This window comes from Erpetoichthys calabaricus, chromosome 4 (genome assembly GCF_900747795.2).
Source record: "Erpetoichthys calabaricus chromosome 4, fErpCal1.3, whole genome shotgun sequence".
In the NCBI taxonomy this organism is placed as follows: domain Eukaryota; kingdom Metazoa; phylum Chordata; class Cladistia; order Polypteriformes; family Polypteridae; genus Erpetoichthys; species Erpetoichthys calabaricus.
Window position 1 is genome coordinate 223,574,590 of NC_041397.2, and position 23,799 is coordinate 223,598,388.

Consider the following 23,799-nt stretch of genomic DNA (forward strand, 5'->3'; position numbering starts at 1 on the left):
TTACTTTTTTTTACTTTGGTGTTTTAGTTGGTGTAGCACAATTGTGCACAAATGTAACATTCTTTCTTCATAACACTTAGACTGTGGTTCTCGATCCACACGGGGTTCCTTCTGTGTCCACTGTTCGTGTTCTCCCATGTTCCACAGCGTAAAGTAAAATTCTAGAGAAGGCAGTCATTATGCAGTTAAATGACCATCTCAATAAACATGCTATTCTTGATAAGTTTCAGTTGGGTTTCAGAACAAATCACAGTACAGAAACTGCACTCATTAAAGTAGTAAATGACTTGCGGGTAAATGCAGACAAAGGCCATTTATCTGTTCTCATCCTCTGAGATCTGAGTGCCACATTTGACACCATTGATCATAATATTCTTAGAAATCGCCTTAGTCAATGGGTGGGCCTCTCTGGCAGTGTCTTAAACTGGTTTGAATCCTACCTGGCAGGTAGAAAATTCTTTGTTAGTTGTGGTAATTATACTTCAAAGACACATGATATTCTATATGGTGTTCCACAAGGCTCTATCCTGGGTCCGCTGCTCTTTTCGATTTACATGCTTCTGTTAGGTCAGATAATCTCGGGGCATAACATGAGCTACCACAGCTATGAGGATGACACGCAGCTGTATTTATCAATAGCACCTGATGACCCTGATTCTCTTGATTCACTAACACGATGTCTTACTTGTGTTTCTGAGTGGATGAGTAGTAATTTTCTCAAGCTAAATAAAGAGAAAACTGAAATTTTAGTGATTGTCAATAATGGATATAATGAGGATATTAGAAATAAACTTGATGCATTAGGATTAACAGTCAAGACGGAGGTAAAGAATTTAGTGGTAACCATTGACTGTGACCTGAATTTTAAATCGCATATTAATCAGATCACTAGGACAGCATTTTTTCACTTAAGAAATATAGCAAAAGTTAGACCTCTTATAACATTGAAAGATGCTGAGAAATTAGTTCACGCTTTTGTTTTCAGTCGACTAGATTATTGTAACGCACTCCTCTCAAGACTACCAAAAAAAGACATAAATCGATTGCAACTAGTGCAGAATGCAGCTGCTAGAATCCTAACTAGGAAAAGAAAATCTGAGCACATTTCTCCAGTTTTGATGTCACTACACTGGTTACCTGTGTCATTCAGGATTGACTTTAAAATACTGCTTATGGTTTATAAAGCCTTAAATAATCTCGCCCCATTTTATATATCGGAATGTCTGACATCTTATATTCCAAATCGTAACCTTAGATCCTCAACTGAGTGTCTCCTTAGAATTCCAAGAGCAAAACTTAAAAGAAGTGGTGAGGCGGCCTTCTGCTGTTATGCACCTAAAATCTGGAATAGCCTGCCAATAGGAATTTGCCAGGCTGATACGGTGGAGCACTTTAAAATACTGCTAAAAACACATTACTTTAACATGACCTTCTCATAAGTTCACTTTAATTTAATCCTGATGCTCTGCATATTCAATTAATTATCATTACTATTCATGGTGGCTCCAAAATCCGTACTAACCCCTACTCTCTCTTCTGTTTTTTTTCCGGTTTTCTGTGGTGGCGACCTGCGCCACCACCATCTAATCAAAGCACCATGATGTCCCTACATTGATGGATTAAAGGCCAGAAGTCCATGTGACCGTCATCATCAAGTCCTTCAATGAGAACCCTGAATACAATGAAGACTGATCATTTATGTTAGGTAGAATGCCTAGAGGGGGCTGGGCAGTCTCATGGTCTGGAACCCCTGCAGATTTTATTTTTTCTACAGCCATCTGGAGTTTTTTTTTTTTTGTTTTTTCTGTCCTTCCTGGCCATTGGACCTTACTTTTATTCTATGTTAATTAATGTTGTCTTTATTCTCTTTCTCCATCATGTAAAGCACTTTGAGCTACATTATTTGTATGAAAATGTACTATATAAATAAATGTTGTTGTTGTAAAACTGATTTCCTACTTTTCACAGGCTTAGCGAGTGCAGCTGTTGCCTGTGAACGGGTTGGTCCTGTCTAAATGTGTTTCAACATTTTGCTGCAAGTATTTCTTTCATATACGTCTTGCCAAGTACTGAAAACACAGTTATATAAATAACTTCCTAGGCCAGTACCTGGATGGAGGGACCTTTGCACTGATCCAGCTGAATAGTTTATTGGAAACACAGCTCTGTGCAATAAACCAGGAGCTAACTACATGGTGAAGATCACCTGGCATAAAGAGCAGAGTTTCATAAACGTTTAGCTCTATCAGCACCTCACGTGTTGGATTTATAAATACCTGGCTGGTTACGTTAGGTCGCTTATTGGACCAAAGCCAATGTTTCAACTAGTTTTAACTTTTTGTGCATTCTGCTCGTGATATTTCATTGATATTTTGCTCAGCAGCTTTGGTTTTCATAATCCATGCTGTGTTTGGAAATGCTAGCTTTTATAGGTGTAAACGTTAAGGCCAGGAGTGATCATTTTTTCTGGGTTAAAAATCCATGCCTTTCCACTGCGGCGTTGGTATAGCATCGATTCGCTCTTGGTCGATTGTGGATCACTGTTGCTATGCGAATTGTGCGCTTGAGATTGAGACGCGGCACAGCTAACAAAAACCGAAAGGGGCTACGGTGGAATACGAAGTTGCAATGCAGAAAGGCCGCTCAGCGGCGCTGCGCTTCAGGCATTCACTGTATGGACGTTGCCAAATTCTGGCTGTTCAAGGTCTTCAGTCTCTTCTCGGACAGGAAGTGCCCCCTCCTGTCCGTGCCGTCGAGTGCGCGCCTGGTGTGTGTTAACCGCGGATGCGCACGCGCGCTCCACCGTGCTCTACTCGGCTGGCTCGCGCCCGCTGTCTCATTCGCACTCTGTCCCTCGCTGGACTCGCTTTTTATCATGGCCGCCTAAGCGACTTGCCATTGCTCGGCTTGCTTTTATTTTCTTCCCCTCTTTCCCCGCATTTTGGATACCGAAGAAGGGTTTATTTACCTTTTTCACTATAGATTTCTACATTGACAGAGCTTTTCTCCTCCTTCCTCTGGATTTACTCCTGCGCTAAAAGGATTTATGATTCATGTCAGAACCTCAACATGCAGCCTCCTCCGAGAAAGGTAAGTGTGTAACATTTGTTTTTCTTTCTTTATTTTACATATTTTTTGCCATTTCGTTGTTGAAGTTAATGCATAGATAGCCATGGAGAAGTATACAACGCGCCTCTTTAAAAGGGAATGTTTGTTGTCGGACGTTATAATTAACGGTAAAAACGGTGGTGGCGAGGGGGGGGGGGGGGGGGGGGGTGTAATATAAAGTCTTGTCAGGAGAAGTGTCCCCGCTTTCACTCGCGTGAAGAAAACCCTTTGGAGTAAAGCCTGGAGCAAGAATCCCGAACATTAACTTTTAACGGAACTTTTCAGGTCAAATAATAACATTTAATACCGCACTTAATCTCCAACCCCAGCCAAAAAGTCGGGTGTTATTTTTGGGGGGGGGGGGGGGGGGGCTATGTCTATTTTATGCCTCAGCCAAACATCTACGTGTGCTTGTATTTATTGTTCAGCTTTACTGCTCTTTTAAAAAATAAGTGAAGATATAGAACTGAGACGCGGTGATTTAGATTAGATCGTTTTGACAGTTTTAGAGAGGAAAAACTGGTTAACCTCTGTCATAATCATACCTTTAATAAAAAAAATCAGCAAGCTAGTCATACAGCGGGGTAAAGGTATTTAAAAGGTTTTTAATTCTGTTGAGTGTGTACAGACAGGCTGTAGTATACTGTACACCCACCCCCATGTTCTGTGCAAATGACATTCCCGTGGTTTAACGATGAAAGGAAGCTGCCTTTTCCAACAGTTGTCATTCATTCTAATAGACTGTGACTTTTTATATTTTTATTCTATTCATAGCTTTTTCAACCTGATACTTTATTGCAACGTTGCTGAATCAGCAAAGCGCCCAGTTGAAGTGGCGCTATATAAAATGATTATTTGTTCAGCAGCCTCTTTTGTTTAATGAACTGCTCAGGCTAGCAAAATCCTGGATTTGTCAAGCTATAGAAGGATGCTTCCAGTTTTTTGCATGATATTGTAATTTTTTGACTTATGCGTAATGTTTGTTCAACGCTATTATGCCTTCGATTTTAATCTGAAAGAAACAACCTTTAGCTTGAATTTTTATTTGTTTAAATACATTATTTTTATGCTGTAGCGTTATATTTTTTACTGCTGGATCATACAGTAGGTTCCAAAGAATTAAGTGATTAGAATCGTAAATTCAGTATTTCAAGCATTCTGTCTGTTGACTCCATGTACTGAACATGATGATGTTGATCTGAGCAGCTTATGGTCAAAGTGTGCTGAATGTTTTGACAGTTTTCCAGGTATGTAAAGTGGTAAACCAGGTGAGCAGCTGGAGCAGAATTACAAGAGTCAACTTTCCAGTGATAAGATCAATATTGCTTAATATGTAAAAGTACAGTACATACTTGATTAGCCTACATTTGTTATAAATATGAATATCTCACAGCCAAATAAAAAATAAACGTAATCTATACTGCCCTTTACCCTTTTTATCATTATAAGTACTGTACATTTCTGATAAGTGGAAAAAAGTCTTTATTATGATCTTAAAATATATAAGGTAGTTTATATTGATTTTAAGTTACATAATTTTATTTATTTATTTTTTTATTGTGTAGCTTCAGATTTATTAGTGCAGCCTTGTAGTGTTAAGTCCCATAGCATCAGATAGCCAATTAACATTATCTTAATTAGTTTCTGTTAATTATTTTTCTTATGCCAGCAAGGGTTTGGGGATGTAACAGTACAGAAGCACAATTCCTAAGCATTCCCTTTGGGTTTTCTGTATTTTAATTGAATTTCTAGAGTTTTCATTTATTAAATATGGTATGCAGTGTTTTTATAGTAAAACGTGTTCATCTCCTGAATAGCATTTTATTAAATTTAGAAGGAAACTATTCCTGAAAGCTGAGGATATACAATACATATCGTTTTTCTTTATTTGATTTATTGTATTTAAATTGGAATGAAAAGCAAAGTACAGTAATGTTGTTGACTCAGTAATGCACCTCTGGTGTAGTGGCGCTATATAAATGATTATTTGTTCAGCTGTCTCTTTTGTTTAATTACCTGCTAATGCTGGAAAAAAATTGTTGAACCAGAACTCTTCCCAAACCCATGTTGTGAAATACATTGAGGTCTTAGATGGCCCAAGCCACAGAAGGAAGTACAAGTTTAGACAAAAGGATTATTTTACGAAGTTTTGGGGCATCTCTAAAATACAGAAAACTGACTCTCATCTCTATCCATGCACTTTATAACATACATATCCAGTTTAAATTATAATTAAAATTAAACTTACCTGTAAGTTTCATAATAAAAACTGAATATTTTTGTCACATTCTTATAAGGCTAGGTTACATACAGTCATATGAAAAATTCTTTGGATTTTTGTTTATCATTGGCTGAGCTTTCAAAGTAGCAACTTCCTTTTAATATATGACATGCCTTATGGAAACAATAGTATTTCAGTAGTGACATTAAGTTTATTGGATTAACAGAAAATACGCAATATCATCATAACAAAATTAGACGGGTGCATAAATTTTGGCACCCCAACAGAGAAATTGCATCAATACTTAGTTGAGCCTCCTTTTGTAAATATATCAGCCTCTAGACACCTCCTATAGCCTTTGAGTTTCTGGATGGAGGTATTTTTGACCATTCTTCCATAAAAAATCTCTTCAGTTCAGTTAAATGTGATGGCTGCCGTGCATTGACAGCCTGCTTCAAATCATCCCATGGATTTTCAATGATGTTTCAAGTCAAGGGACTGTAATGGCCATTCCAGAACACCGTACATCTCCCTTTGCATGAACGCCTTTGTAGATTTTGATCTGTGTTTTGGGTCATTGTCTTGTTGGAATATCCAACCTGTGCGTAACTTCAACTTTGTGACTGATGCTTGAACATTATCCTGAAGAATTTGTTGATATTGGGTTGAATTCATCCAACCCTCGATTTTAACAAGAGCCCCAGTCCCTGAACTAGCCACACAGCCCCACAGCATGATGGAACCTCCACCAAATTTGACAGTAGGTAGCAGGTATTTTTCTTGGAATGCGGTGTTCTTCTTCTGCCATGCAAAGCGCTTTTTGTTCTGACCAAATAACTCAATTTTTGTCTCCTCCGTCCAAAGCACTTTGTTCCAAATTGAATCTGGCTTGCCTAAATGAGCATTTACATACAACAAGCGACTCTGTTCATGGCGTGAGTGCAGAAAGGGCTTCTTTCTCATCACCCTGCCATACAGATGTTCTTTGTGCAAATTGTGCTGAATTGTGGAATGATGTACAGATACACCATCTGCAGCAAGATGTTCTTGCAGGTCTTTGGAGGTGATTTGTGGGTTGTCTGTAACCATTCTCATAATCCTGCACATATGGCGCTCCTGTATTTTTCTTGGCCTGCCAAACCTGGGTTTAACAGCAACTGTGCCTGTGGCCTTCCATTTCCTGATTACATTCCTTACAGGTGAAACGGACAGTTTAAACCTCTGAGATAGCTTTTTGTAGCCTTCCCCTAAACCATAATACTGAACAATCTTTGTTTTCAGATCTTTTGAGAGTTGCTTTGAGGATTCCATGCTGTCACTCTTCAGAGGAGAGTCAAAGGGAAGCACAACTTGCAATTGACCACCTTAAATACCTTTTCTCATGATTGGACACACCTGTCTATGAAGTTCAAGACTTAACAAGCTAATCCAACCAATTTGGTGTTGCAAGTAATCAGTATTGAGCAGTTACATGCATTCAAATCAGCAAAATTACAAGGGTACCCAAATTTTTGTACATCCAGTTTTTCACATTTGATTTAATTTCATACAACTAAATACTGCTTCACTAAAAATCTTTGTTCGGATAACACCCCAGTACTCAGACGTTCCTAGGAAATGAAAGACATACCACTGTTATCTTTTTTGTTGAAAGTAGAGTAAATTATTATGCAGGCTGAGACTTTTTCATATGACTGTATCTGTTTCAATAACATTATGCATTTATTGGTTATCAAGGTGGTGCCGGCAGGAGTGACCTCATCACAAATTAGATCGCATTTCCAAAAAAATAAACAAATTCACATGAAAAGCATACAAAGTGAAAAATAAGACATGGGTGAGCTTTGGTTACTTGGCATTCCACATTAGCAGCCTCACTTCTTTTTTTGTAAATAGAAAAGCGTTACTTCTGCTCCCTAAATTGTAATGAATGAGCACTTCCAAATGCCACACCAAAATAAATTGATTTACTTCACAAACCCTGCCTATCAAAACTTTCTGTTCTTATCCACCTTTTTTTGATATTTGCATCATCCTTGTGAGGTGCACAGGATTCAGAGTCTGCTGGCCAACTCTGGGCACAAGGCAGGAATCCAAGCATGTCTTGGGAATAATGATATACTGTATGTTTCATAGTGTTACTGAAGAAAAGTAGTATTTCTTGATGTAATACCCCTTTAAATGCAGAGCAAAGTTCAGTTAACTTTTTTTAGAGTAAATCATCAGAAAATGTAATACTGTGTGTACCTTTTAAATGCTTTCTAGTTGAATAACTATCTCTACAAGTAATGGCATTGCTTTATCTCTGTTTGAGAGAAGGTGGAATTACTATCCATCTGATACTCACACAAGTGATAAGCTACATCTTACTGAATCTCATCAGAAAACAACATACACAATTTCCTTTCATAGAGTTAGAAATTGTCTTCTCTTTACCTTCATACCATCTTGTATCCATTCTGCAGAAGCAGTGCAGTTTAATTCTCAATGAGATGTAGCTTCAGCAACAACATGGATTATAGAACTGAAAAAGGAGCACATGTTGAGAATTGTCAATGTACTGTATATAATTGAACCCGGAGTTGTTTTGAATATGTTAAAAATGTTCAAAATATTTTTTTTCTCCATATTTAAAATGCATATTTGAAATCCTGGCCATTCCATCAATGAAATTGAAAAACGTTTAGTGTTACTTAGTATCAGTAATAGAATAATTGGACTACTGTATGCTTGGTGTTCTCATTATCTGCATTTAAAACTAGTATAATACATAACATTCTCAAATCCACCTAATCAAATTCAGGTCAGAGAGAAAAAACAATCTTTTAAGTTATAAAACACAGTATATCTGAAATAGTTAACTTACCTTTTCTAATATCCGAAGATGGGACTGGGCAATATGCAGAATTTCAATTCGATCTGATATTTAAGAAAATCATATGCAAAAGTAACTATCATGATGTTTAGCACTTTTATTTGATTTTTCTACTGCTACTTCTGATTGTTCAATAAAAACCTCAAAATCTCTAGCACTATTGTTAACTGGTCTAACTGCAGGCCTGCAATACCTATAATATCACTTATGTAATGCCCACAACTCTGTTGTTTCTAAGGACATCCAAGTTGACTCTATTGATGTTGCCAGCTAGTGATGACTGTGAGGGGGGAAAAAATAATCTAGGGTCAGAAGAAAAGAGATTAGAACAGGTAGAGTATGTTCTGCTGTTTTATAGATAGTTTGGTTTTATCTGGGATGACAGTGCATGCAGTGCAGCAGATGAAGTTACTGTCGATGCACTTATGGTGGCAGCAACATGCCCTGTGCCTCCCTGGCAAAATCAAAGTCAAATTTCTTAAAATATTCACACATCTCAAAATTTTTTTCTCCTTCAAAGGTATACCATCATTTCTATATTACAACATTAGAACAGCCAAATAAATCATCCATCCATCCATTATCCAACCTGCTATATCCTAACTACAGGGTCACGGGGGTCTGCTGGAGCCAATCCCAGCCAACACAGGGCGCAAGGCAGGAAACAAACCCTGGGCAGGGCGCCAGCCCACCGCGGGACGCACACCCACACACCAAGCACACACTAGGGACAATTTAGAAACATCAGTGCACCTAACCTGCACGTCTTTGGACTGTGGGAGGAAACCGGAGTACCCGGAGGAAACCCACGCAGACACGGGGAGAACATGCAGACTTCATGCAGGGAGGACCCGGGAAGCGAACCCGGTCTCCTAACTGCGAGGCAGCAGCGCTACCACTGCGCCCCAAATAAATCAAGTAATTGAATTATTTTAGTATATCATTAAATTGCTATACTCTGCTTTGAAATTGTTTTTACTTGAACTTTGACATGAAATAACTTACTGTGATTTTTCTCCTTTATTTCAGTATAGTTTTTTATATTTATCAAAACCTTCTCCTGAATTGCTCTTAAAAGGTGTTTTAAATTGATTAGAAACTTTTGTGATTTGACAATGCATGTAATTTCCTTACCACTCATCACTGAAAAAGTTTAGCTGTTTCATAGCCTATGAGCGGACAAGCAGTAGATGGAGATAATTGCTGCTGTAACTTATCGCATTGCTAAACACACTTTCACCTACATTATTTACTCCCTAAAATACTTGTATTTCATCAGTGCCCAGATAAGCACACTATCCAGAAATTCACATCGAAAGTGAGATGCATGTTATAAGCATTCACCCATCCATCCTTTGCACAAATTGTCTACTCTGTGTTGAATTAAAATAGCAGCTTTCATAGTTTTCTTTTGTGAAAAGTATACAATGTTCATGTATCAGTTATTTGGTAAACTGCATTACTAACCATTGTGTTTTCATTTTGAGTTTGTATTTTTTGTTTAGCAAGTGAATTGAGCTTACTAATTATAATAATTACATATTCCACATATATTTTTTGTGTATTTTTTAACATTTTTTTCATACAAATGGCCTATGTTCCACTTTAAAGTGTTTGTCTTGTATTTCAATCAAAATTTCATCACAAAAAAGCCCATTTATTAATTTGTTGTCCTTGTGCCCTTTGAGTCAGATATACAGTAAATCCTTGCTATCCACAGATTCAGTTTGCCCAATATTCTCGTATTTGCTATTATAAAATTGGTTCCCCAATTCGCGACACTCGTGGTTTAATCAATCCTATTCGTGACCATATGGAGTAGAAAAAAAATTCTGCGAGGCCAATCACACAGAAGCAACACATGTGATTGAGCAATATCAGGCATGTGATGCACTTGGATTTTCAGGGCTGCTTGTGCACTTTTTAATGAATGAATCAAGGAGTGTCTGTCTGGCGCAAAGAGGTGTTGGTAAGCTGTTGAACCCCACAGTAAAGGAGACCAGGGCTTGCAATTATTCCCTACAAACAAGGAGTTCCCAATAAATAATGGTTATGAACTTGTGCTGATTAAGACTGAGCCCTTTGTACACTGCTTGTCACTACTATTGACTGGATAGTTTAGTGAGGTCCTTGGATCAGCTGTGCCATGGTCGCTTGTGGCCTGTGGCAAAGCGCTGAGAAAAATGATCAAACTTAACTATCAACAGGAAATAAAAATCGGAAACCAGGTTTCTATAGGTGAACCTATGGAAGCATCATTACCAGGCCTCGAGAGTGCAAGGCGTGTCTGCATCACACTGTCCATACTTGTTGGTCTTGACCTGGTTTGACTCTCATGCCCATGATGAATGAGCTTAGTTGATTTGCGGTACACAATTCTGTGCTCAGTGCTTCATCATCAATGTATGGGTTTTTCAGGAACATAAACCCCATGGATAACGTGAATTGACTGTGCAACCATATTAATTTGTGAGCAAAGGTTAGTCATGGCAGGGTTGGACAAATTGGCAATGAATATGGTAGTCTGCTGGACAACCAGCTTTGTAAACCTGTTAGTCTAGGTAGTTTTTCTAGTAACACCAGCCTTATATGGCGGGTAGAGGGATACATGCAATTTTTTACATCAGTATTTATGTGTAAGGTTTTGTTGTACACAAGTGCATAGAATTTATCTACCACAATATAAACACAATCAGCATCTTGAAAGAGAATATTTTAGCAAATAGGTGGATTATGTCATGTTGATGTGTGGTCTTTTTTCAAAGTACACAATTATTTTATCAAAAATGAACTGAAACACTGAATTTTTATTGTAATCCCTTTTTTTTTTCCAGATCAAATTTAGATGGCTCAAATTAGTTTCTCTGTCAAAAACATCATCAGTTTGACCTTCAGGGTTATTCTGGGATGCAGTATGTCCTTTACAGTGTCATACACATTTAATTGACCACATTTCAGCAACTTATGTATACAGCTGCAATACAATTTGTCACACTGGGACCATTGAGATCGTTGTTGTGTTAGTAGATGTGAGGTTTAAGCCTGAAAAAGCATGGTCACACTCAGATGTCACAATTCTGTTTTTGAGCCAACGATAAGGAGATTTTCCTCAACCTCTGGGATGCCTTTTTGAGGAGGTTCCTCTCTGTGACTGCATAGGTCATTTATTCAGAGGTAGCAAGCCCTGTCAGTTAAAGACTTAGGGTACACTGTACATTTTTGTTTCTAAGTTGCGCCTTTCATGAAATGACACAGCAGTTCATCAGCATATGTTAGATATTGCAGGCTGCCTGACTTTTAAACAGTCTAATGTTACTGTAATTTCTCACCATTTCAATCCTAAAATTAGTTTTGCCTGAAAATAATCTGGATATTCTGTGCATATGGCACAATACATTGCCTTGCTTAGTTGTAATGCTTTCTCCACTCTGTACACATCAGTACTTTGCAGAATATTCTTCAAATTTAATCTGGTAAAAAGTTCTTCCAGTATTTGAAAAGTAATTTTCATCATAATGCTGCTTGCAATCATTATTACTTTCACTTGTAACTGGTATTGAAACAGTTATTGTTATCCTCTCTTCTTCTTTTTTTAGTCCATAATAAAGTATTTATTATTACTTTATTTATATCACTATAATTTTTCTTGCTTGCTTTATTGACTTGCTGCAAAACTTTGCTGTGTTGCTCATGAGGGTGATCAAGTGCATGTGCAGATCCATTAACCAAAAGTGTCAAAGGGAGATCGAGTATAATTTTCTCATAAGTGGGTGATATGCATGTCTTCTTTGCAGTTTCTTGGCCTTTTGGACTATTTTCAGACCTTTTGTTCATCATTCTGGCACCCACATAACCAGCCGGTAAAGAATCGAGTGCTTTGCCTTTGACTTTTTTTTTTTTTTTTTAATATAAACGCCCAGTGAGAGAAAAATACATACAAATAAGCATACAGACTGGCAGACACAGATGACAGCCAGGGCATTTGAGGTATTGAACACCAATTCATAAATTGGTAACATAAGTACAAGTAGTTAAGTAAAACAAAAAAAAGTTGGAGAAAATGTGTGTATGTTTGTTTTCACAGCTATTCATACAATTGTTACATTTTGGGGAAAATGGTGCCTTTGCTAATATTTTACATTTTTATTGTAGCAAATTATATCAGCCTTTGCACTCTGTATAGAGAATAACTATATACATGTCTGAACAGTGCAGCTCTTCAGTCTTTAATGTGTTTTGAGAACATATAAAGAAATATCAAATACCGCATTCAAAATAATTGCAGTATCAGTTTAAGTCCATATTTCCCAGCTCTTTCTGAAGATTATATATTGAATTCATTTCAACCTGCCATTGCTTAATATTCATACTCTTGTATTTCTTTATTACTTTTCTGGCTCTCAGAACCTCATTTGTAAATACTGCACTATTGTAATATAGTTTTTTGCGCTTATAAACAGTATGTACCTTGTGAAAAAGAATACTTGAATGGAAAAGTGCTAAATGGATTAGGCTGATGCAGTGGTAAGTTATCAAGTTAACTTGCTGTTAAACAAAAAAGGTACTTTTCTCAGGTTAAAATAAACATTTTAGTTATTGCTGTTGTCTTTCCACAACAAACATTTAGTTCTGTAAGGTATTGGATATATACTTACTGTATGGGTTTCGTATTTCAAGTTCAAGTTAGGCCAGGTTTATACTTAATGCTCAGAACGCCAATGTGCATGCATCTTGACTGCCACACATTCCCACACATTTTGACGCATCCTCTGAGCATGTAATCAGAAATTAATGCAACGCATGCGCGAGTTGCAGTACCAGCAAAAATTTGGGTGGTGTGTGTGTGTTCAAGTTTTGGTATGTAACATCAGCATCATTGTTTACTATCAAGATCTCCGTAGTGACAGATATAACAGTGACTGCAACATCATACATTGAATATAACATATACGTAAAATATACACATACATAAGAAACAATGCATTTGTTGGTAAGAGTGGCTGTTTAGTAACCATATGATCTGTTGATTTAAAATTGTCTCTGAATCTAGTGGTAAAAGTAATATTCATTCTGTATCATTTGCAAAATCAACCGTACAGGGTAACTGAGGTCTTCAATAATGCTATTTGCCTTTCAAAGGCACCTTATTATACTGTATATCATGAATGGAAGGCACTTTTGTAGCACCAATAATCAGTGCCAAATTCACCTACCTCTGTAGTCCTAACCTGAGCTGGTGCCATACCAGAATGATACTTGGCAAGTGACTATGAACTCTAGTCTATAATGTATTGAAATTTTTAAGCATAAATGAAGACATCTTCGAACATCAAAGCCATTCATGAGCCGTCTTGTTTATAGCCAAGGTGAGTTTTGCCCATTTCATATTGCTAGTGGTGGTAACTTAAAGAACATTGAAACTGCTGTCTCTACAGCCTCTCCTCCAATGGGAATGTTTTCTTACAACATTTATGATACAATTGGTTACATTTCTTTCTTTTTTTCAATCGGAATTTAGGCAGGTCAAGTGACTTGTTCATGGCCACAGATTGTCAGTAGCGGGGCTTCCCACAAACTTGGGGTTTGAAGTCCATAACTACACCACACTACCTGCATTCTCTTCAAATGTCTCCTTATCACAGAATATATAGTCCAATGTACAGCCAGTCCCAAAAGGCTTAAAAGCTTCTAATATACAGTGGGTACGGAAAGTATTCAGACCTCCTTCAATTTTTCACTCTTTGTCATATTGCAGCCATTTGCTAAAATCATTTAAATTAATTTTTTTCCTCATTAATGTACACACAGCACCCCATATTGACAGACAAAAAAAGAATTTTTGAAATTGTTGCAGATTTATTAAAAAAGAAAAACTGAAATATCACATGGTCCTAAGTATTCAGACCCTTTGCTCAGTATTTAGTAGAAGCACCCTTTTGAGCTAATACAGCCACGAGTCTTCTTGGGAAAGATGCAACAAGTTTTTCACACCTGGATTTGGGGATCCTCTGCCATTCCTCCTTGCAGATCCTCTCCAGTTCTGTCAGGTTGGATGGTAAACGTTGGTGGACAGCCATTTTTAGGTCTCTCCAGAGATGCTCAATTGGGTTTAAGTCAGGGCTCTGGCTGAGCCATTCAAGAACAGTCACAGAGTTGTTGTGAAGCCACTCCTTCGTTATTTTAGCTGTGTGCTTAGGGTCATTGTCTTGTTGGAAGGTAAACCTTCGGCCCAGTCTGAGGTCCTTAGCACTCTGGAGAAGGTTTTTGTCCAGGATATCCCTGTACTTGGCCGCATTCATCTTTCCCTCGATTGCAACCAGTCGTCCTGTCCCTGCAGCTGAAAAACACCCCCACAGCATGATGCTGCCACCGCCATGCTTCACTGTGGGGACTGTATTGGACAAGTGATGAGCAGTGCCTGGTTGTCTCCACACATACTGCTTAGAATTAAGGCCAACAAGTTCTATCTTGGTCTCATCAGACCAGAGAATCTTATTTCTCACCATCTCAGAGTCCTTCGGGTGTCTTTTAGCAAACTCCATGCGGGCTGTCATGTGTCTTGCACTGAGGTATGTGTGGAGACAACCAGGCACTGCTCATCACTTGTCCAATACAGTCCCCACAGTGAAGCGTGGCGGTGGCAGCATCATGCTGTGGGGGTGTTTTTCAGCTGCAGGGACAGGACGACTGGTTGCAATCGAGGGAAAGATGAATGCGGCCAAGTACAGGGATATCCTGGACAAAAACCTTCTCCAGAGTGCTAAGGACCTCAGACTGGGCCGAAGGTTTACCTTCCAACAAGACAATGACCCTAAGCACACAGCTAAAATAACGAAGGAGTGGCTTCACAACAACTCTGTGACTGTTCTTGAATGGCCCAGCCAGAGCCCTGACTTAAACCCAATTGAGCATCTCTGGAGAGACCTAAAAATGGCTGTCCACCAACGTTTACCATCCAACCTGACAGAACTGGAGAGGATCTGCAAGGAGGAATGGCAGAGGATCCCCAAATCCAGGTGTGAAAAACTTGTTACATCTTTCCCAAGAAGACTCGTGGCTGTATTAGCTCAAAAGGGTGCTTCTACTAAATACTGAGCAAAGGGTCTGAATACTTAGGACCATGTGATATTTCAGTTTTTCTTTTTTTAATAAATCTGCAACAATTTCAAAAATTCTTTTTTTTGTCTGTCAATATGGGGTGCTGTGTGTACATTAATGAGGAAAAAAATTAATTTAAATGATTTTAGCAAATGGCTGCAATATGACAAAGAGTGAAAAATTGAAGGGGGTCTGAATACTTTCCGTACCCACTGTATGTATTCACATTGTACTTCAGATGGTATTTGTTGTGTGTTTATCTCATTCCCAGCTGAATAGCAGAGCAGTTGACCACATTTCTTTTTTGAGTAGATGTTAAGATATACAGTGGACATCAAAATCTACACACCCCTGTCAAAATCACAGATTTTGTGAAATAAAAAAAGAAACCAAAATAAATCCTGTCGGAACTTATTTCACCTTTTTTGAAAAAATGCAATAGTTTCCTGAGTTTTCATGAATATGCTCTATTGGAAACTGAAAAGAGACTGAATAGTAGTAAATATTTTGTATCAAAGGTATTTTAGACATTGCTGCCCCACAAAGGTTTTACTAGACAGAGAATTGTATCGCTAAAGCAAAAAAGGCAATACCATACAAACGAAGTGTCAGTATATCTACAAGTATAATTGTACTATTTGTCATAGACTATATAACCATAGACTGCATTACATATTCACCACTCCTCCCAGCCTTAGTTAATTGTTTTTTGCCTTGTCTTTGCTGTTTAAAGAAAGACTATATCCATACTGGTCATATTTAGAAAATTAAAAAAAGAATCAGTTAAGAGGCTAATATTTGTAATCTGATTTCAATTTTAAGAAGTGTGTTAAAATCCTATGATAGTGGTTATAATCCCACAAGCACGTAAACATGCATTTAATGAAAAAAGAAATGATTTATTGAGCTAAGCTTGTCATAAACATCATCAGCAATAATGTATGTAAAAAATTTGCCATTAATTTCTTCCAAAAGCAGAAATTGAAGAATGTTTGTAACTGCTGTTTTGTATATGTGTAAGAATCTAAAGAGATACAGTATGTATATGTATAAATGGTAAAAGTTCTTCAGTTCCGCCATCTTGTCATATTTCATATTTTAAAATAATGCTAGTGTTAGTTGTGACCTGTTTTGGAGGTTATGCAAAAAAAAACACACAAGCAGTTATCACATTGTTAGGAATGCCTCCTGCTGCTGCTTAATTTGAGGGAATGTTTAGGCTACCATATACTCTAAGTAAACACAACTAATGAGTGCTGCTCCAAGACTCCCTAATCTACTAGCACCACTCCCAGTGTTAAGAACTAAGTATGCACAATTTTTTAGCATTTGTATACATATTCATCTGTAGTTTTAAGAAGTCAAATTTTGTCACCTATCAATAGGTAAAATTTATGTATGTAAAATGTAAACATATTGTAAGTGGTGAAAATATCAGCTGTGAAATGCTGTGTGGCAAGCAGCAAGTGCATAGTCCGCGTTTTTCAAAATGCACAAAATGTTTAGCAGAAAAGTGCAAAGGCAACATGTTTCTTTGGATGGTATGTGTAGGCAGTGGATATATTTGACAGTAAGTTAGTGTGGGTCTGTGTTGGTGTATGCCCTGTGAAGGATGATGCCTATCCAGGGTTTATATTGCACCTTGCATTTAGTTTTATAAGGTTATGCTCTATCTATAGCCATCCACATTTTACAATAAATACAAATTGTTGATAAACTCTGTGTGTTTGTATGTATGTATGTATATATGAGAAGATGAGTCCAGATTTTTTAGCTCCCATTTTCAGATTTGAAGAACACCTGCAGCTCAGAACCACCTCTGTGGTAGACACGGTCTGGAGAAGGCAGATCAGGAGAGTGTGAGGAAGAGCAGATCAGAGCCCAGTGTTAAATGTTAAACATTGTGCGACAAGCACAGTACGCAGTAACCCTGATCCTGCAGAGGATAAGCAATTGCTTTGTCCTTGGTTTACTGTATACCTGATGCAGCAGAGTTGTCCATGTGCCCCTGCCATTAGAGCAAGCTGAACCCGGCACATAAAGTGTGTGAAATAGAAAGCGATTTACTGTGCCACCTTTCTTTGCACTTGTTGTATATCAAGATGCAATTTAAATGCCTGAAATCGGAATGTGCTGTTGATCAAAACCTTTACCGTATGGACATAAAAATTACGAGTAATGTTTCAGTTTATTTCTCGGGTGCCTGCATTTTGTTGACAATAATTCACCTGCCACTTCGCACAGGAGAAATCCTTTCTGAAAATAAAACACTGATTGAGAGACTGACTACGTCATCATACAAGATCAGCATATTGTTGCTGACCAATCACTTTTGCTTTAAAAAAGTCATTTAACAACAAAGTGATACACACTTTGTAAAATTCCTGAGTTTGCAATGTCACTACTGAACTACAGGTAGGTAGGTGAAGAGAGTCTGCCAACTGTTGAAAACTAAACATACTAATGTGTTTTTGTATTCTATATTTATTAATTTATCTTTTTTTAGTTTATATTCACAGCTCAAAATACCTGATATTGTGAAAATAATCCAATGGCAGAATTATGTTTTAAAATATTTGTTCCCCCTTTTTCAATTTCTCTCTCTCTCTCTCAAAATAGATAGTTGAAATATCATATTCTTTTTGTTTTTAACATCAGCCATATCATACATTTTGCAAATGCAAAATGCAGGTTTGTCTTTTTAGACATGAATGATGGTATTGAATATAAAGATGTATATGCATGCATCTTTAATTATTTGGCAAGTGCAAGGATTTCTGTTAGAAGCACCAAATCCAAGGAATGAAAATCTACTGCAATACTGGAATAACAACTGGAGTTAGTTCCCTACTATTGCCAAAGTAGAACACAAGAACACAATGTGGCAGGTGTCATTTATTTTGAATTACTTGCACGGTATGCAGAATTTGAAGTGTTGTACAGAAAATGTCACATTTCCCTGTAATTCTCATACATGCAGATCTAGTCTCATTTTTCTCAGTATCTTGTAAATGTGTGTATCAGCTTTAGCAGATAGGTACATAAACATTATCTTATATCAACATTGGCCTAGAATTCCCATATCAGTATATCTCTATGAAAACTAAAGCTAAACTTTTTTTTATTTTATAGTGTCAGTGCTCGATTTATAAATGGTACATAAATTATAGTGGCTTAAGTCTGTGTAAAACACATGTGCAGGGTGGAGTGTGCGTATTTGAAAACTAATGTGATCTAACACTATTTAATCTTTTAGACATCTCTGTCAAGTTTATGAATTAATTTGGCTATGATGCAGAAATACTGAAGGACAAGAGTGTTTCTCTTTTATGTTGCACAGAAGATTTATCATTATTAACCTTTGTGGCCTATAGGGGAAATCTCAGACCCCAGATTCTAGAAATAATGTGCAAGACACCATTTTATTTATTTTTTACCACAGTACCTTTCATAGATCATAGCCCTCCAAAAAGATTCTATGCACAAGAACATCACACAGGTAGCAATAAACAATTATCCCTTCCATTTTCTTTCTCCTCTGCTTCAGGCATGCTTTGCAAAACTCCTCTCCTGACTTGGACTCACCTGGCACTTCTGGGTCTGGTGGAACTTGAAAATGACAGGAGAGCCTCCTCCCAACAGTTCCATCCAGCAGGACCCAAGGACCCCAACAGGGCTACTTGTTGCAACTACAACTCCCATGCAGCCCTGTGGGTGTTCAAATGTGACTACTTTAGGAGTGGTCCTGCCACATGCAAATTTATATTCCTCATGGCCCCAGGAAGCTGTTTTCAATTTTCCAGCTATTCAAGCCAGGATGGTGCCCTACCCCTTTCTTCAGTGACTCCTTTTAAATTGTTTGTTTTTTTGTTATCATCATAGAATAAGGAAACTTCAACCATGTCATGTACGTCACACACACAGTATGTCAGATTATCTTATGGTGCAAAACCATATGCTGCTGTGTACTTTTGTCTTTGCCTTTTTGAAATCAATAATTGTGTTTCTTCCCCACTTTTTTTTTGAACAATCTTTCTTCTATCCGAATCATTAAACAGTCACGCACTTGACAATTTAAATCCAGTTGACATCATAGTCAATATGTGAAGTAACCTGAGACAAAAGGCAAAATGCTCTTATTAAAGTTCTAAGTAGATGCTGTCTGTGGACCACCTGTGCTGCACAAGTGTGGGTCAAGTGGTCTATAATGTGGCAGTTACCGTGTCAGAGCAAAGTGACCTCTAAATCACTCAGTACGTTATATACACACTTGGATGTTTGTAAAAAGCAGGCTGCTGCCGATCCTCTGTACTTTGAAATGAACAGGTCTGATACAGCCCTAGGATTTTCACCATCTGACTTTCTTGTGGAAAGTAGTGTTTCATTAACTTTTCTGTGCATAATCAACAAGAGCAACTTGGAGAGAGAGAAGAGAGAGGTTGAGAGCATGCGATGATAGTGCTCTACCGCACCCACCACATGACGAACCACCTGGATATTATGCTGTATGTGAATGTTGCAGCATAAACTGCAGTAACAACTTTTACTTCCTGATGAGTGTGATTGATTACTCTTTCTTTTGGTCAACACTTCTTCAAATATATTCCCTCTCCAGTCCAGCCTTTATTATTCTCTGCACAGTTGTCTCTTTTAGAATTGTGTAAAATGTTTTCTTTTGATGTTGGCAATATATTATTTCTGATTTGACAATTTTGTTTAACTCTTTTAACGTTAAACCCAAGCATTACTCGGGCTATAAAATAAGAGCCAAAAGTGTTAGTTAGTCCTGAGCATCACTCGGACAATGGTTTAGACACCTCTCACACAAGCATTACACCCAAGCGTCTTGCGTATGCGATACGTCTGAATGTAACCCAGGACAAAATGGAGTTGTGTGACCAGCAAAGTCCTAGTAACAATCTTGACAATGGCTCCAGGGAAAAAACGTCTTTCTACAGCGCAAGTATTACATGCTGTTGCTGGTGACAGTGATATTCAGGATGTCGAGGAGCCTCTCATCAGCAGTGATGAAGAAATAAAACTGTCTTGAGGTGGTGAAATAGAAACAGACATTGAGAGTGAAAGTGATTCTGATGGATCCGAAACCGATACTTGCTTTTGAGTTCCTGTTGACACTGCTGCAAATAAACTTGCACCACCTTGTTTTGATTTTTTTTGTGGCAGCCAGGAATAAAAGTGGATATTGCCAACCAAGATCCAATAAGTTACCTGAAGTTATTTCTGGATAATGATATAATACAAAGAATTTTTGCAGATGAAACACTATGCTGAATGGTGTCAGGTAAATAACCACACATGTAAGCTGTTTTCCCGCACAAAAAAACGGTAACTGGTATCTGCTGATGACATCTGGGCCTTTTTTGGGCTTACTGATGTTGCAGGGACTTAGAGGAAAACTTGAGCAGTGTTGTTGCTTCTTCAAGAACAAAATTTTGACAACGTTATTCTATGGAGAGATCATGTCAGAGTGTAGGCTTTCACTGATAATGAAATATCACCACTTTACAAACAATGAAGACTTTGATGAGAATGCCCATCCAGCACCAAAACTGAAAAAATTCTGGGAGATATACCAGGCCATTTTGACAAATTTCCATAATGTGTACATTCTGGATCGTGATGTCAGCATAGACAAAAGTGTCATGGCTTATAAGGGTAGGCTGTCATGGATACAGTACATTATATCAAAAAGAACAAGATTTGGGATACAATTCTTCATGCTCTGTGAATCAAAGACTGGATATGTTTGGAATTTGGTTCTGTACACAGGAAAAGGAACAAAGTTTGATGATAAATACAATTGGTACAGATTTTCTATGTTGATGGTGCCTACTTTGATGGATGCTCTGCTAGGTCAAGGTTACTGTGTGACCATGGACAATTTGTATTCATCACCAGAGCTATTTGAAATCTTGCTGCAAAGAAAGACTGATGCATATGGAACAGTGCATCCCAACCATCGTAGCTTGCCTGGAGACTTTGCCAGAGCAAAACAGAGACTGCACTAGCAGCCTAGCCGAAAGAAACTGCTTGTGGTGAAATGGAAAGACAAAAAAGAGGTGCATAATGCTGCTACAATCACTGTTCAGGCTAGAGGCAACAAACGGGTTACTAAGCCTTGAGTTGTGGTTGACTATAGTAACACTATGGAAGTATAGATCATGCTGATCAGAAATTGATTTTCTATTCAATTATGAGAAAGCAACAAAAGAAATATTACAAAAAGATATTTCACCATCTGCTCGAACAGTGCATTTGGAATTAATTTGTGTTGAAAGCTGACAAAACTGTCTCTCATGCAAACTTCATATGGCATCTATTGAACAAATCATTGCCGCACATCCACCATTGACACTACTGTTGAAGAGACACTGTCGACCCAGCACATTGCAGATCAATCAGAGCATCTTATTGGTAGACATTTCATTTTATATATACCACCAACGAGAAGAAGCAAAATCCAAAGCGTACCTGCACAGTGTGCTGTTCAAAAACTGGTCAGTTTGGGGAAAAAAAAAATCCACAAAGAAGGACACAATTATCCTGACTGTGATGTTGGATTGTGTCTTTCACCATGCTTTAAGATTTACCACACAAAGGACTCGTTTTGAGATTATATACTGTTTTGGCATTATTATTACTGTTATTTTTGTTGTTATTGTTCGTTTCATATAATTTTTATTCATCATTACTATTAATTGTTTCATTATTATACCTTTGAGATTTAACAAAAATGTAAATTTTTTTATGTAACACTTTTTACATGTTGTTTTGGGATTAAATGCAATGCATAAGGAGGTTAATTAAAAGGAAAGGAAGCTGAATCTGTATATTTCTTAATTTGAAATTTTATTGCTTATGGTTTGGTATTTTTTTAAAAAGAAAAGAAGGGTAATGAAGCTATATAGGTAGTCATCGACTTATGACCACGTTCGGTCCCAACAAACCAGTCGTAGGTCGATCTGGACGTAAGATGGACTGGTATGTGTATTCCAACCTGACCATATATAATATATTGTAAAAGAAAGACTCAGACAGTATAAAGGTTTGGGGTTTTTCCGGCCCTGTATACTGTAACAATCAATATATTACAAAACAAAATTATTTCGTTCAATATTGGCATTCCTAAGACAGCTGCCTAGATGGCGGAGTGAGGAACATTTATGACGAGGGACTGGAAATAGGTGAATGGAATGCTGGGAAGGAACTGTGATGGATGCTGGGATTGTTGATGTCATCGTGAAGCGACAAAGGGAAGGCGGAAGTGGCGATGTGTTTTCAGGTATTCTTGGCCGATTCATGGCGGCGGTGCGTCTTTCTTTCTGCAGAAAATAAAGAGAGAGAGGTTAGTACCGCGCCATTCCCTTCTGGCATGTGGTTTCACGTTACATTTTGGGTCGTTACGCGGCTCCCTAAGCGCGCGTGCGTGACAAAATATATATATATATAATATATAGTACTGCATAATAAGTCCCTTAAGTCATATTGTTTGTTTTATATCCTTTTTTTATCATAAAATTTGGCACATTGTGTAGATTTTCTAACATGTTTTTTGTGAATTATTTTTTTATTTTATTTCATTATTACTGTTGCTTGCATGGGTGCCAAACCTTTAACAACTTCACAAATCCTTTCTTTGTCTGTGTTATGTTATGTCATCAGTGTGAGCCTATCCCAGTGTTAACCGTGAGATGGAGAATAATAAACTGAGTTTGAGATGAATAAGTCATGGCATACAGAGCTGGTATGGCGAAAAGTGTCATTTGCCTGTGAGACAGGGTAGTGGTTGTAAGTTGAATTGTCGTAAGACACACAGGTCATAAGTCGACGACTAACAGTACTACTTAATTTGTTTTTCTGCTATTGATGAGACTAAGATCACTTTCACTATTATGATGAGGTAAAATATCTTGCATATAGTGGAACCTCGGGTCACAAACATCTCGGATCACGTACAAATCGGGTTACGACCAAAAAGTTCACCAAACTTTTGCATCTGTTCACGACCACACACTCAGGTGACGAACAAGCCAGTTTCCCTTCCGGTTCGTACGCGCTGATGATTTCCGCACGTGTTCAGTCTTTCCCTGTGCATTCGCTGTGAACTCTTTGTGCTGTATTTCATTTCCCTTCTGTTTCGTATGCGCCAGTGATTTACACGTGTTTGGTCTCTCCCTGTACAGTACATTGTTCTCGGTCAGACGTGTATCGCGCAGAGGGACTTTGTAATATAGCGGGTCCACAGCTCACGTCAAGAGGCCAGTTTTAAATAATTAATCGCCGCGCTACAGCTGCCACGTCCACTTCATAAATAGAAGCACGAGGCGGCTAAAGGTAGGAGAAAGAGAAGAAAGACGGAGGTTGCGGAGTGAGGAAGTAAGCAGGAAGCAGTGTGGAAAGAACCGGTGCGAGCGAGCGCGTGCTCGCAGGCAAGCAGCTGGACAGTGAGCCCAAGCAGAGGTGTTTGACTGACACT

General features: G+C 38.0%; 1 protein-coding gene across 2 annotated transcripts in view; it reads left to right on the forward strand.

Moving 5' to 3' along the window:
* Positions 1–2,613: 2,613 nt before the first annotated feature.
* Positions 2,614–23,799, forward strand: part of LOC114650607 (F-BAR and double SH3 domains protein 2-like) — a 280,162-nt gene continuing 258,976 nt past the window's right edge. The window contains exon 1 of one of the 2 annotated variants that reach the window (XM_028800358.2): positions 2,614–3,090. In XM_028800358.2, coding sequence (XP_028656191.1) covers positions 3,070–3,090 — 21 coding nt within the window. In that variant the 5' untranslated portion in view covers positions 2,614–3,069. The remainder of the gene's footprint in view (positions 3,091–23,799) is intronic. The other variant, XM_028800359.2, reaches the window with a different exon arrangement.